The sequence below is a fragment of the Ischnura elegans genome, chromosome 1 (genome assembly GCF_921293095.1).
Source record: "Ischnura elegans chromosome 1, ioIscEleg1.1, whole genome shotgun sequence".
NCBI classification, from domain to species: Eukaryota; Metazoa; Arthropoda; class Insecta; order Odonata; family Coenagrionidae; genus Ischnura; species Ischnura elegans.
Window position 1 is genome coordinate 30,984,123 of NC_060246.1, and position 16,361 is coordinate 31,000,483.

The 16,361-nt window shown below is 38.3% G+C and overlaps 1 protein-coding gene across 2 annotated transcripts in view; it reads left to right on the forward strand.

The window, feature by feature from the left end:
- Positions 1–16,139, forward strand: part of LOC124158139 — a 28,903-nt gene extending 12,764 nt beyond the window's left edge. For both annotated transcript variants that reach the window (XM_046533326.1, XM_046533334.1), the window contains 8 exons: positions 86–200; positions 858–1,041; positions 6,101–6,236; positions 6,409–6,529; positions 6,629–6,881; positions 11,214–11,369; positions 13,258–13,739; positions 14,508–16,139. In XM_046533326.1, the coding sequence (XP_046389282.1) occupies positions 86–200; positions 858–1,041; positions 6,101–6,236; positions 6,409–6,529; positions 6,629–6,881; positions 11,214–11,369; positions 13,258–13,739; positions 14,508–15,218 (2,158 nt within the window). In that variant the 3' untranslated portion in view covers positions 15,219–16,139. The remainder of the gene's footprint in view (positions 1–85; positions 201–857; positions 1,042–6,100; positions 6,237–6,408; positions 6,530–6,628; positions 6,882–11,213; positions 11,370–13,257; positions 13,740–14,507) is intronic.
- Positions 16,140–16,361: the final 222 nt, after the last annotated feature.

A 16,361-nucleotide genomic window follows, 5' to 3' on the forward strand; every position in this document is an offset into this window, starting at 1 on the left:
CGGTATTAGCCAGGACTTAGTAATCTAATATAGCATTTTAGTATAATGGTATGTGCTTATGAACTTTCATTTATATTATTTACAGGAGCAAACTTGAGGCTATAAGTGATGACATGTCTCCTGAAGATATAATTGCTCAAGCTAAAAGAGCTGCTGCTAATGCTGCTCATAAGCTTTCTTTGAAGCGTGCTGGAGCTAAGGTAATATTTCTTTGTACTAATCTCTGAGATTAGCTGTAATCATGCTGTTTTTGATTAAAGTGATAATATGAAGGATATTTGAAACATGTTGTATGCAGAAAAGGTCATCACTTTCTGTGAATAAGTTGTCTCAAGAGTGGTAAATAAGAAATTATATTTTTTGATGTGGCTAATTACGACAATGCATGATAATGAGTGTGCTGCTGGTTGCTATATTTTATATTATACTACCTCTTTTAATTCCACATTATCTTAAAAAAGTTTTGGTATTCGGTCTGATTTTATGTATAGATGCTATTTGTTACATTATTAAAAGTAAATTTGTATCTCAGTGTCCATGGGCCAGGCATGCTTCAACAGGTGTGAAAATTATATTTGTGGTGTTTAGTATTTACATTTTTAAATTAGCGTAATGAGTTTTTGAGATTTAGTTCAGGTTAAAGCTAGTTTTTATTTTTTTCGGAACTGGTTTGTTATCTGCATTGATTTGATATGGTGGTCACGTAGCATTGGAGGTATTGAAGCTGACTGTCAGAGAGTAAGAACTTTTGTGTCCTGTTAGGAAATCTAGTTGTAGTTTAGCATTCACTAGTGGATTAACTTTTGTTCTTCATACATATTTTTGGCTAATTTGCATATCTTTATTTTATTGATTAGATGGGATTTTTACGACAGAGAAGGGATGGAACCACCTCATTAGCAATTTTAATTCCGGGCGATGGAGTTGCTCCTGGGACAAACGAGAAGCCAGTATCTTTAGGATCCCTTGTTGGAAAACTGACTCATGGCACTGGCCAACTTCAGGGTTTTCGTGAGGATAGAAGGAACGCTGCCAAAACAGGTAATGTAAAGCCTTTCTGCTCATCATCATCATCATCATCATCATCATTAGTCTATAATCATAAGATTGGTTTGGTGCTGCTCTTCATTCCTCTCTTCTATCCACTAGTCTTAGCAAGGTTAACACCGTGCATCGATAAGATTCAAATATGTACATATATGAGTACACATACCATCTTATTTTTATTCAGAGTGTTAAAACTAGGGATGGGTCGAATAGTAGATTTCTCGAATTCGAATATCTAATTTTTGCTCGAATATTCGAATACCTCGAATTTTGAATACCTCAAATACTAAACGATGAATGTGAGAATGTTTGACTAGGTCGCCTATGCAGCAGGAAACCCAAGATTTTGGCGAGTAATTGTGATTGCCTTTAAAGGATTCAAACAGGAATTTAGCTGATTAATGGAATATTTTAATTTTATGTTTTCAATAGGGTAGTTTCTTTCATTAAAGAAAACGAAAGGCATTAATTGTGATTCTTTACCTACTATTGGTGTATTCATAATATACAAATTATTTGGTTCAAGAAATACCGGTTTAAACCAATGGCAATGGTCAATTTTATCCTCATTTGAAAAAGGTCAGATTGGCGCCCATGCGATGCCACTCCACGTGACGTAACAGGAACCTAGTTTCTACATGAAAGGATAGGAGTTTTACATTGTCTGAGGTTACCAATGCATGCATGAGGCACAGAGCTCAGGGAAACATGTCTTAATAATCACTTATTAAAACTGGCTAAGGTCGGAAAGTTGTCTTCGTTTGATAAGGTATTAATAATCCTTATTTAAGCCAAGCGCTACCAGCTAGCATGGGCCAGTAGCGCCGACTCCATGGGGCCTGAGGGGGCTCAAGTCCCCCCAAAAATTCGTTACAGATGTGAGGAAAAAATGTGGCTTTTCAATTTTCCCCAAAGTGTCAAGATATCGAGATTCGAGTGAACAGGGTTCTAATGTTGATCATATGACTCTTCAAAAATGCTTAATAAACTTTAAACTCACTACTTATAAAATTTACCGAGGCAGGGTCCCCGATTCGGCCCCCCCAATATTTTTCGTAAGTCGGCACCCCTATACTCGGCTACCTGCTAGCATCCTGCGTCGTATTAGTGCTCAGAGCCTCGCCCCAAGGTCACCTCACTTGCGGCAAAGAGAAGCAGAACGAAGTCACGCGGAGTTTTTCCCGGCATTCATACTTACCCGTCGCGTTTTCGCGCGCTTGAAAATATTCACTTTTAATTTAATCGCGAAAAATAGATATCGTCTTATAAAAATCTAAAAGCGTTAAATACGTACTCCAGGAGTATTAATATTTCGATTCAGGCAATTAAAAAAATAATAGGGAAGCACCCTATTTGAGCATTACGCCAAAATGCTAAGCCTCCGTCGTATTTCTTCGTCTTTCCGGCATATTCTCCTGCGTAAAATGCTTAAATAAAGACATAAATATGTCGTGTTTGGTCTTATTCTTTCTTAAATTACGCGCATATTACTAATATTTCAATCCAATAAAAGTGTAATATCAATAGCCGAAAGTCATTGTTAGACAACTTTTGGGCTAGTAGATGACTCATGCAGCATTTGACCTCCAGAAATGGGGAACTTCGAAGCAGGTAAGCAGAAAAAGGCCAGTGGGTGAGTAGAGGGGGGGAGGGGGGAGTGAGACACGTTTTATTGTTCTTGTGTAACTTAATATTTCTTTCGAAGCTAAGGTCTTCGTAATACGATCCCTGCGCGAGCTGGGATCTATTGTTTGATTTCGGAGAAGAGGAAATCGTCAGAGTGGTTGAGGCGAATGCTGAATGGAGGGGGATAGCAGATCGTGGGATATGTGTCAATGTCACTATCCCACGGCACTGAGTTCCTCCCTATGGTAGTTTCTTCTCCTGGGGAAGATTCAAAATAAGTGCCTGTCATTATTAGCCAAGAAGGACACATGGTAAACACCTCGTCTTATTTTTATCAAAAGATGGACGCGGGAAAGTGGTCTGTGGGGGAGAAAGAGGTAAGGGTGAAACGCGATTTTATTATTTTCCGGTAACTTGATATTTTTTCGAAGCTAAGGTCTTCGTAACACGATCCCTGCACGAGCTGGGACCTTTTGATTGATTTGGGAGAAGAGGAAATCTTCAGATGGGGTGGGGTGAATGCTGAATGGAGGGGATAGCGGATCGTGGGAAATGCGCCAATGTTGCTATCCCACGGCACTGAGGTACTCCTGATGGGGGACACCTGGGATTTTCGGATTTTTTCACCCAATCAATTACGGTTCCCCACGTCGAACTCTTTTCACCGCTCTAACCCGCGAATTTGATGTAGTTCGTCAGCTTGCCTAAAACGGTGCTGCATGCACTAAACGACTAGAGTTCTCCTCATTTTTCCGAGTCAACTACCAACAACGTGCGAGCGACAGTGTATGACGCGAAATTCAAAGTATTCGAGGTATTCGAGACGGTACCTTTGGCATAACTATTCGAGATCTCGAATATCGAATACTTTCTATTATTCGAGGTATTCGACTATTCGCGGATACTATTCGCACATCTCTAGTTAAAACGTTTTCAAGGAATTTATAAGTTCATAGCAATGTATTTCTTCTATTTTAGATCCTTTATAGACTGTTCTATGTAACTCATTCAAGGCTGTCTCTTGCACTTCTTCCCTTCAACCTGTCCTTCGACGATTGTTTTCATCTGGCCATCATGTTTTATAATGTGGCCAGCTAAGTTGTCCCATCTTCTGCTTAAGGTTTTTGGGAGACTTCTGTTTTCTCACTCTCTTCTTAACACTTCCTCATTACTTGCATGTATCTTCATCATTCTATGATAGCACCACATTTTGAAAGCTTCCACTCTTGACTTCTCTGCTGCTGTCAACGTCCAAGCCTCGCTGCTATACAAGCAGATGTTACTGCTATAATCCTTCTATTGAAAGGGTCTTAACATCTTTTTATTTTCATGAGATATTTCATGCTGAATTTTGGGTGGCTGGATCAATCCAATAAGAAACCAGATTACTGGAGCAACCATAATTGCCCCTGAGAAACATAAAATTACTTGAAAACATTTTAACACTCTGAAAACAAAATATGATGGTATGTGTACTCATATATTTGAATTTTATCAATGCACTGTGTTAATGCACCCTTTCTGAGTCAGTGGCGGTGTGTCTGTAGACTGCTGTAACGAGCCCCTGTGACATTTTAGTTCAAAGAGTGTTTTGACTTCATTGATTTTGGAAATGGCTGATATTTGAGAGCAGAGTGCAGCGTTGAATTTTGTATTCTACTCAGTAAAAGTGTGTCAGACGTGGTTGATGTGTCTGCAGATATGTGGCAACATGTTGATCGAATTCATTCAGTGCCTGGGCTGCCCGTCCAGGTCTAGAACTGATGAAAATGTGTTTAAATTTGTGCCCTTTTGGACGAGGGTAAGAAACATACTGGTGGTGAACTCATTGAACAATCTGGCCGTTCCTGGAGTTCTGCACTGTGCATTTTAGCTGAAGATTTGCAAATGAGATGAATCGAGGCAAAATTCTTCCCCTGCTTGTTGACTCCTGATCAAAAAGTGGCACGTATTGCTGCTTGATGCGACTTGAGTTTTTGGAAAAAATGTATGACACTCCTTCCTCACTCATCCTACTCACCAAATCTCTCACCCTGTGAGTTTATTTGTTTCCCCGGATGTAAAGGGTGATGAAAGGGAAACGATTGGATGGCATTCTGGAGGTGAAAAAAGAATCGAAGGTGGTGCTGCAAGGCATCAGAAAGGACAAGTACCAAAGGTGTTTGCATTGAGGAAAAAAACATATGAACGAATGTATCAATGTTTATGGGGAGTACTTTGAAAGTGGCTAACTTTTGTAACACAAAAATATAAATTCTGAATTTAAAAAAAATGTCATCCGGTTATTTTTGGGTCCTTGAATTTGGCACCATTCGATTTGGCCGATGTGACGCAGTGTGGCATAGAGGAACTCGCACTTTGGTTATAATCTGAACAAAGTATCATTGAATCTGGTGTGAAGTTAGGAATTGTTCAGCATTTTGCCCATTCTTCCCTATGCGGAGAGCGATTTTTTTCGGCTTCGGCTGTGTCACACACCCAGCTAGATCAGTTCGTCACAATTGTGATGCAGGCTTGAATTCCGCAGGATAACTGCACTCTTCGATGCCTTGCATGCAGTCTGGCCGGCGAGAGCTATCCGATGATAGCATAAAGGGAGGGGCGGAAAACCCTGCGCCAGCATGATTTGCAGCCAATCGCTGTCCCCAAAATGCATCCCACACCCTCGCATAGTCATGCAATGCTGTCACATGGGTATGGAGCACCAAAATAAGCCTGAACCACCAAAACAGGCCCTTTCTTTGAATCACTAAAACAAGGGATTCTTCCTTTGGGTCCTTCATGCTTGTCATCCCTTCCGGCTCCTCTCTTCACGGAACCCTTTTGTTTACAAGTGACTTGGGCATTTGCCTTTCTTACCTGGCAACCTTGCACCCTACCCCGAACTAGACCCTTCTGCCTGCCATCGCACAACTCTTGGCATTCGGACTGCATGTTTATCAACTTACGAACAAGGTCTCGGAATGCATCTAGTTCTTATATCGAGGACTTACTGTATTCAGTAAGATATCAACGCTCGAATGTGTTATGCGGCACTCTTCTATTGAGAGACTGAAACAAATATTCTTGTTTTTATATATTTGCACGTAATTTAATCGCGAATATTATACACAGTTTTTTTTTTGATGATTACTATAAGAAACATTCATAGGAACTTCTTTATTACAAACCTCCAGTTTGTCAGTCCCATGAACTTTGTAATAGCGAGAGTCTACTGTAATAATTTCAAATGAGCACTATGAATAACTAATTTTACTAAGACACAGAACTTAGTCGAAAGGTTCACCGATCAATAATAAATATTTTTATGATGTAATTGCAAATGCCTTGATCGATCTGTTTAGAAAATTTTTCCTATTTCATAAATTGTATTGGCAATATTAAGGTCTAAAAGTTTTTATAAATTTGGCATGTTTTATCTTTGCAGTCAAGCCACTGTACTATGGTTCTTTTGGGTCGTATGCTCCCTCATATGATTCTACCTTTGCTAACTTAACCAAGGAAGAGTCGGATTTGGTTTATTCAACCTATGGAGATGAAACAGCTGTTCAATATGCAGAAAGGTATTGTTATACTACCTCTTCAAGTCGAAAAACTATTTTGGAAAGTAATACTTTGCTTTTTAAACATATCCTTGATGAATGATATGTATTGGATTGAAGTGTATGATGTCTTACATATCGTGGTGATCTTACTTATTTTGTGTTCATGATCATTAATTCTTATTTTCTATAGCATTTTGGATTTTGCCAAAGACTGTGATTACGCTCTTAAAATGGTGGACAATCTTTTGGATATTGTAACCGGGGGTGAGCATAGAAGAACTATGAGAACACTGGAGGAACATAGAAGAAAAGTATGCCCACTGCTATTAATAATTATAAGTGAAAATTGGCATTGGTAACCTGGTGTATTGTTTTCATTCTTATGAATCATGTTACAATCCTTATTCCAGGTCAGGGGTGAAGGAGGTCCAGATGATGAAGGTGGGCGGTATAAACGCTATCTGCAGGAGGTTGAAAAAAGCAATATTAATAGTCAATCTACAGAGAACCTTTCCCCAAAACCGAGTGGTCCTCGAAGTAACTCTTCAGAATCAACAACTGCTGCTGCTAATCAAGGCGATCCATTTGATGTTAAAATAGATTTTGAAGCTCTAAAAACATTGTCAGATGTTGGAATAGATGTTTCTTTTCTGGATAATGTTGGTAAGTATGAGGAAGACTGTTTCATCGTGGGTGAAATAATTGTAGAAATTGTTACTTGTAAATGATCATGTTTTTGTATCTACAGTAAACTCTTGATTTTACGAAGTCAGTGAGACCGGAAAATTGGCACTTCGTAAAATCGAGTTTCGTAAATTCAAACCTTTTTCATAAGTCACGAAAAAAATGTTCGCTTTTGTTTCTTCCGCCGTTTTTTGTCTTTAGTGGTCTTATTTAAATGTTTTCGGTGGTTATTTTCGGTATAATTCATAGAAAAGGCTTTTTGCTATCGATTTATGATGTGAAAAATCGTTAAATAATTATACCACCATAAAATTCCCATTTCTTGTTCATACTTCAACATCAACGATCGCTAAAGAAATTCCCGACCAGTTTAGAAAACGTAATCAAATAATGAATTGCAATGTTTATTATAAGAATTAACAGTAATAAATTTGTGGTTAGGAGCCAATAGCTACTATTAAGTATGCAAAAGATTTGTTTCTGACACCCACGGAATTTTAGCGGCAGCCGGCCTAACCGCCATTTACGTCGCCCTCTATCGCTCAGTGACGAGAAAAAAAAGAAAAACAAGGGTCTTAGCCCGTTTCCAAAATAACCTTCGTAAGTTAATATTTCGAGTTACTTCGTATTTTCAGCAGAATGTGCTCTATTTTCACTGAGATTCAATTACGATCATAAATAACGTAGGATGTGATTATCTTCTGGTGAATATTTGAAGTAAATTCCTTTTGAGTTCTCCGTCCGACTACTGTGTTCCATCATCTTCGCAGACGTTGCCATAAAAGACTTAATTCTTCATCAGGACTGTATTCTTCATACCGGGTGTGAGGTGACCTGTTCATATAGTATGTTTCTCTCCTTTTATGCCGACAGGAGCAAGGTTCCAACCGGAAAACGACAGGAGAAACATTTTACAGTATCAGAGAAATATTGATAGAAACGTTATTATCCACATTGATTGTTTTCCTACAAGAGACGTTTTATCATTTCTCAACGTGGTTAAGTATTGGTTCGCTAGCGTGAATTCCCAAAAAATGACACGCAAAAACCTGTACCGTCACCTCATTTAGTTTTCGTGTTCCTTTCTCCGCCGTATTGAAAGTTAGGCAAAGGATCATTGACATAGAGAAAAGATTTTCTTAGTTTTAGCACTAAAAAATAGTCGCGCCATAATCGTAAATAAATATAGTGTGGAAAGAGCAAAGAAATTAATTTCAATTGAAAAGTCAGCTGAGAAGAAGAGAGACAATTATAAGCGCGGCACCATTTTCCCGATAGTGGAAGATACTTCTTCCGCCTCTCTCCGGTTAATAACTTCCCCCCGTTGCAGGTAAAGATGAACCATGCCCTTCTCCACAATCGGGGAACGTTCCCAGTGGGTGGGGTGAATAAGATTGGGATGGGGATTGCCTGAGGGAAGAAGTGTGGTCAGCACAAGGACTGGTGAAGGGGGCAGGACAAAGAAGGGTGGGGAAATGGCCTTCAGCTCTGCCTCAGTCTACTTTTGGGGGCCGTATTTTTTTGCGACGCACACAAGCTCAGTCTCCTTAGGGAGGGAGTGAATGGGAAATGCTGGGGAAGGAGGGGTTTGGGATGCGTAAGGTGGGTGTCAGCAAGATCAGCCAAAGGCGGCAGGAGGGAAGGGACGGCTTTGGAAAGACAGAACCCCAGCATGGGAGAACGGGGAAGCGCGTGAGAAGAAAGTTCATGGTTAGACTTGGAAGTGCGTCTTCATTACGAGAAGCCTGAAATATAAATTGGCGGTAAATAGAGCCCAGTACTTAAGATATTTAAATTGTTCATTCACAAAGGCCAAAATATACACGAAAAGATATTATGGCGCGGATTGCATGTATCAACGTCCATTTTGGGATGTTATTAATTTCTGTTCCCATTTATAAAAGTAGCAAATAGATTTGAAAGAATGATAATCATGAATAAAAATATCTAAATCGATATCCAAACGCACATGAGCAAAATAGATGAATGTATACATACCGATCCATCGCAAGTAATACCGCTCAAGCTTCTTCCGGTATAGGACTTTAAAATTCTGGATAATGCCTTGGTCCAAGGGCTGGGACTTGCTAGTCGAGTTCGGGGGTAAAAAGAGGACTCGAACATTAGCCAATTTTAGATCTTCCACGTATTTATGAACGGTGGCATTATCCATTATTAAAACAATTTTGCTGTTCTCTCCAGCAATTTTTCTCTGAAGACATATAACCGTTTGCTGGAAAATTTCTCGGGTCATCCAGCTGTTTTTATTTGCATGGTAAAAAACGGGGAGGGCTTCCAATTTTACATGTTTTAAGCACCGTGGCCTTTCAAATTTCCCAATGACAACGGGCTTATTTGGTCCGTGCCCGTTTGGTTGACGCACAGCCCCACAGTAACACGCACTTTACTCTTTTTCCCCCCATGGCACCTTTGCCCTTTGAAACCCAGGGTTGCGTCAAGTAATGCATTAAAAAATAGCCCAGTTTCAGGGGCCAGAGAGGGTGAGCTCGTCGAGGAAAGGGTCCCGGATTAGGGACCCTTCGAAGTGCTTCGGCGAAAAGTAGTCAAGTAGTCTTCGAAGTACGTTCACAGCAGTGCAAAGGGTTAATTAGGGGTGTACGAAATACTCCGCGCGACCTTCCTGACATGTTAAACCACGAATTATTGTCGATGCTATTTTTACGAACAGGCACGTAAATAGGGGCATAATGCCAGCCGCGATATTTTAACTTAACTCCTACTCCCCCTAAATTCCCACAGTGAGGTTTTTGGCGACCCATTTCTCTCCAAAGTTGCATTATCATTTACGATTTCGCACTTTTGATGGACCACAGTTGGAAGCGCTGATTTTTTAGCTACTTACGCCGGCGTAACTAGTTTTGTTGACAAATTTTTCGCCGTAGTTCGTATAAACGAATGCCATTTGCTCCTAGGGACCGAGCCGAGGATCGTAAATTCAAAAAATTTCGTATAATCGAAACTTCGTATAATCGAATAGCGCCATGTATTTAGCATAGGCTTTTCACCGGGACCGCAATATCACTTCGTATAATCGAAAACTTCGTAAAATCCTGCTTCGTAAAATCAAGAGTTTACTGTATTATGTCTCTTTTCAAATCTATGCACTATCTTAAAGGAAGCCACTTAAATTGTGCGAAAAATATTTTCCTCAAAAACTGTCCTGGAAATAAAAGCGGGGAATAACAGTTGAAAAGGACTTTAAAGAAAAATTAGAGGAGGAAGAGAATAGGGTTTATTGCTAGAATGAAAGGGATTGAAGTCCATTCTCATCTTCTTCCCTCAGCATCCACATTTGCGATCCAATTAAACACTCCACTCCAAATCTTTAATTAGTATTTTCTTTACTCTTTCATAGAACACCCATTTCATCACCTCTATCCTGTTATAAATGCCTCCTTTGCTAACACAATCCTCAGTTAGTTTAGTTGAAAAAATTTACGTCTCTTGAAACCATGTGTGTCTTAAAAATAAATACAAATTTGGTTAGCTACAGTAACAGCTTGCAATTTCTTTTTGGTTCTCAAAACGGTTTGCCCCCTTACATGATGGTCGGTTCGCTAAGAGTTACTCTGGAGCTGAAATGAAGTATGAAGATTCATGCCCAGATAATTGGTTAGTAGTTGCCAGAAATGGACAAGGGAGCAAAAGTGGCACTGCTCGAACCGTGGCATAACTTTTCAGATGATAGTTCCTAGAGCACTGATGAAAGCCTGATTATCAAATTACATACAGTGAAACCTCTATTTTACACTTTTGAATGGACCACTTACAAAAAGTGCAAAATTGAGAATATTGTAAAATAGAGTATCATTTTCTTAAGGCGGTATTGTTTGGGACCTGATAAAAACTGTGCAAAATCAGGGAAAATGTATAATGGGGGAATGTAAAATCGAGGATTCACTGTATATGTAGGTCATTCCACCTCAGTGGAACAATCCTATGTCCCTTGTGAAAGAGTGTCAGATTTTGATAACATTTTTGCACAAGTCTATGATCACCTCTAACTAAATATCCCAAATCTGTTTTGCAAAGTGAAAATTTTGTGTCTTTTATATACATTTTTGCCAAAAAGACGTGCCTTGAATGGTATAATTCCTTGCATTCACCTACCAAATTGTCATTGAGATATTATTTATGGCTTCTTTTAAAGGTAGAACTTTTTGCTAGGCATAATATGTACAAGAATTGTTTATTCATGCACAATTTATTTATTTCCAATTTTAAATCAATATAAACATCTTAACAGTGTAAGTATGAAGTATTGAATTGGGATTTTTTGGTGTATTGCAGAAAATGACTTCAAGAATGAAGCTCTTCAGAGAGGATTGGATCAAACTGGAGATCTTATTGGAAAGTTGGAGCAAGTTCAAAGGGAGAGGTTGAGTCAGCCTCCACCTGCCCATTTGGCCCTGGTGCCTAAGCCATCAGATATGGAAGTGCAATTAGGTAAGTTTTTTACTTGGATGCTTTTAGTTTAACGTTTTATTAATGCATACCTGTGATTAAAATCATCCTTGCTTTGGAGGACACATGCATATTTGAGATAGGAGCTGTGGAAGACGGAAGCAGCATCAGGTTGAGAAATGACTTACCTTCCTGTTCTTCATTTTCCTATAATATATTTATTTTAATCTTATACAATTTATGCAGTTACATATTAATCTTTCAAAAACCACCCTAAGAATTTTGCTTTCCCTTTTGCAGAGGTCAGCCATTTCCCATCCCATCACCCACTCTTCTGGGACACCTTTCGTATGACTTTTAGTATTTGCAGTCCCAAGAATTTTGTCTGGTTTTTGAGTTACCCATAATGTGTGCAATGGACTCTTCAACAATTACTCGGTCTTATCCCTCTAATTTGGACTACCTAAAGATCTTGATGCCAGAACTGCAATTGCTACCCAGTCACTGTATATATACGTGAATCGTCAGAAATAAGCTTGCCCTCTTTTATAGTCTCCTTTTTACTTCTCTTTGGGTGACCTTATCCCCTGTGCTCTGCATAATAGGTGATGGTTCTCTGGCCTATTCTCCAGGAATATGCAGGGGAAATGTGTTTTGTTTTCCTAGTGGTTTTCTTCACTAATTCCTAGGTGTAGGTTGGCTGTTGTATGGAATCCGCTATGATTTATAATTGTTCACCTTTTATCTGTTTTATGTGAAAAGAATTTAATATACTACCAATTAAATAATGCTGCCATCACCATTCTAACCCTAGAGAGGCCCATACTTTAAAGCTGAAACTGCCTCTTGGCTTTCTCCATTGCCAAAATTGTGATGGTGTCCAGCTCACATTTCAATTCTACATACTTCAAGATGTGGGGATCAATAATCTTTCTCTTGATTAGCATTTTGTGGCATTGTATGAGGAGGAAGGGAGAAATGACAATATGTAAATGGGTTTTTGCAATGTTGCACTGTACGAAAAATGATAATACCAAGTTGCCTGAGTAATTTTTTCTTGTATTTCGATACCTCCACTGCATAAACGCTCAACAATCGCCTACCAAATCAAATCCGCTCATCTAGATAGCCCTTATAGTAATAGATGAGCGGATTTGATTTGGTGGGCGATTGTTGAGCGTTTATGCAGTGGAGGTATCGATTTCATTTGTGAAAAATTGTGATTTGTGTCATATGGAAATACATATTAGCCATTATATTTACCTTCCTACCATGTCAGCAATACTCCAACCATCACGTGAAATCCATTGCTCCGAGGTCTTTCAAACGAATTCATAAATACAGCAATGCATAACCTCAAAATTAGTGAGTGAATTCCATGGTTTACCATGTCATAAATATTCTTGCTTGCACAAATAGTTATTATGACATATTAGTCAAAATTTGCTCTTTGAATGAAATTCTGAAGACAAAAGTCATATTTTTACAGGGTGGCAAAAATTATATGTCCATTATCCTGCCACAAAAATGATCTAGCAATTAACGAGCACTTTGTCGCCATATGGGACAAGGACTTACATCACGTATCTTAACCTACAAAATAAATCTAAAATAATATGTATCATGCATTTTAAAAACAAGAAATTTTGTATAAAATGTCAAGTTAAACTCTAAAAACCATCAAATTTAATAAATGTTCAAATGGCAAAGTTAAACTAATTTAGGTTGTAAACATCAAAACAATAAATGTAATACACTTGTGAGAAAATTTGCAAAAAACACCAATTTCACAAAATTCCCTACTGATAATTTTATCCTGTGCAAGGTTCTAACACTGTTTATGTCTTACTCCTTTGATATCAAGCACATTGATTAAGCAAGTTAACTATTACTCTTGCTTTGTTTAATAATAATTTTGTTTGCTTTTTAGCTGAGAAGATTACAGAAAATTTAACGGATATGGCTAAAAAGGTGAATCCTGAAGCCATTGCACCTCTCCCTGTCATTCGAAAAGCAATGGGAATTTCTCCTGCTATTCGTAGTGGTAAGCTTGCAACTGTGGCAAACTCGTCTGCAAATATATGTGAAGAAGTAGTAGATGAAGATGAAGAAGGGGATGAATCTTTGCCAAGGGCTGAACATCCTAAAAATAGCACTTCATCAGTATCCGGTGGAAGCTTGCCATCTGATGGAAACGTGTCTGGCACTTTGGAGCAACCTATTATCAAGTCAAGTGATCGTGGGGTTTCTGGTGAAAGTACTTCTGGTGACAGTAGTGGTATGAGATCTAAGATACAGGATGGTATTGTGAAAGAGCCCTTAGGAGATGAAGCAGGTGTCTCCATAAAACAGGAGGAATCTATGGATGACAATGACGTTACAATTGAAGAGAAGGGAATGGTATTGAAAAAGGTACTTCTTTATGTTATCTAATTTTATGTTTTCATTCAGTGCATGTGGCTTAGTTATAACTTCATTTTAAATTCATTAAGTGAGAGTAAAAGTTGCAGTTGTTGAGAAGCATCTTTGTTGTATTCATTTGTATGTGCTGTGTGTGTATGGTGTTTTTCCTGTTTTAATATCAATGGGTGGTGGTGAAAGAATTGATATTCTTGCATTGATCATATTAATCCCCCAATTCATTCAAGGTTGACAAATTTAGTCCCTTGTTTGACTATTGAAGGTACCATATAATTTAAAATTTTTTATTTTTGTGATTCATTGGGAAAACTCAGTGTAACAAGTACTCAAAATCTCTGAAAAATCGCTCGCTATAGCGGATGCTCGTTGCATCCAAAGGTGAAGGATAAAGCCCCTCCACCTTTACTCACTATGTATTCTTTCTTACCTGTGCTATTCCTCAAAAGGAATAATACTGCATTTGCCTCAACATGCATATTTTTATATAATTTTGCAAATCAAATGTTGTTAAACAATTATTGGCCCTCTTTTCCAACAATCACACATCTGTGGCATCATGTTTCACGATATGTTGCATCTTGATCATGGATCTGGGATTGTTAAGTTTATCAAATCACTATGTGAAGGCAGAAACCACATTCCAGACTCTGCTCCTAGTAGTGCAGTAAGCCATTGACAAATGAATGGTGACTTTGAAATGCGTAATAATTTCTTTCTCATTTAAATGCTTAATAATAACTTTATTGTCTTTTTATGCAGGAGGTTAATGAAGATGGTGATGCTGATCCTGAAATATCGACCAAGTCTGCTGTCAATGTCAGCTCTGCAGAGCCAAAGAACATCTTATTGAATGATGTTAAGGCATGTCCACCTGAGAGAACTGGCTCTGAGAAATGCACTCCCAGCAAAGACAGTAATCTCTTTGCCAAAGAAGCTGAGATAATTACAAAACAGAATGTTGTTGTTGGTGGTGGCCGTATGCCCTCTGAATGCATAATTGGGGGCAATGAAGATAATGTATTGAGTTCTATTCCAGTGTTGGGTAATTCACCCTGCACAGGTATTGGAGCAATGCTCGGTGTGTCAGAGAGCAAGTCTAATATTTGTAAAGTTGAGGTGGATAGTGGTAGTCTTAGTGGTAATAGTGGTGCTCAAGGTAGCCTGGTGAATGAAAGAATTGGACTGCTTCCAGGATCAGTAGATAGCAGATTACCAAATACTGTTACAGTAAGTAGTCATTTGACTACACCGAGTAGCTCACTGGTCAGAAACTCTGGAGTCGGTGGCCGTGGTGGAAATTCTAGTGCTGGAATGTCGGTTGTTGTAGTGGAGGCTGGTGGTGTGGTGGAAGAGGTTGAAGTCCCAGATTTGGAGTCTGAGCTCAGAGAGTTTCTCGAGAATGAGCCTGCTCTTGGAGGGTCTCCATTGCAAGATGACAAAACAATTGAAGAAATTCTTTCAGAGTCATGAGATTTCCTAGCAATTTTTGTATTTTCTTTGGTGATGAATGTTATTCAAACAATGCCTATCAAGGAGGATCAACAGATTTTGTTTCCATGCTTTGTTGATGACATTAACTTAACGTTATTCGAAGAAAATTATTTGAATAACTGTACTTGCTAGGTTTTCAGTCCACTCGGTAGTTGCAATTATGTAATTCATAGGAAGCAAATATTATTTGTAAATACCTGAACACTTCAATATTCATTCATATTGCTTCATGTGTCAACTGCGCCAAGCAAATATATTGTCATGGCATACATGTAAAATCTTTACATAGGTTTGCTGTCAGTGTGTCAATCTCTGTCTTGGAAAGTATTTTCCATTGCCTGGTACCTCTATTTCTCTCAGCTCTTAGCATATCCTTATTTGGTAAGACCTTGACTTCTGTTCGAGGAATTATAAAGCATTGTTTTAAAGTCAATTAAACTTCTAAATGTAATAATAATATATTCATTTTTATACTTTATTTTAAATGTCCGTTTTATGATTAGAACTGCAAATAGAATTCATTTAGCATAAATTGATGTTATATTTTTAATTAGAGAAAATTATATTGGGGCTGGGCCTCAAGATTTTATACCATTGATAAATTCAAGAGACCCAAAAGCATATGCTCTGTGGTACTTATATAACTGAGTTTTGGTACTTAATTTTTTTTTTGCAGAATATCTTGCCATTGCTCTCACCATGTGAATATTGAGAATAATCTACTACCTGAATGTAATGTTTGCCACTAAGATACCTGTAATTGTTAACCATTAAATAACTTCCTATAGAATTATCATCAGCTAGCAATCAATATGCTGTGAGACTCTCATTGATGGTAGGTGTAATGGTACTTAACCAAGTATTCTCTAGATGCCTGCATTAAATATCATATAAAATTTCTACCAATTTTTTTTCTCTCCAAAATCTAATGTTATTCAGTACCTTCATTATTTATTAAATGTGATTGGGATCCAAATTTAATTTTGGCTCGGTTGTCTGTGCTTCTTCATTTTATAATAAAGCCGTTTTTTCTCTCTGAAATCTTGTAACTCCATTTTAACTCTAATGCAAGGCTGGAGCATTAAGCAATGGGGCACCCGGATATTATCTCTGGACTCGACC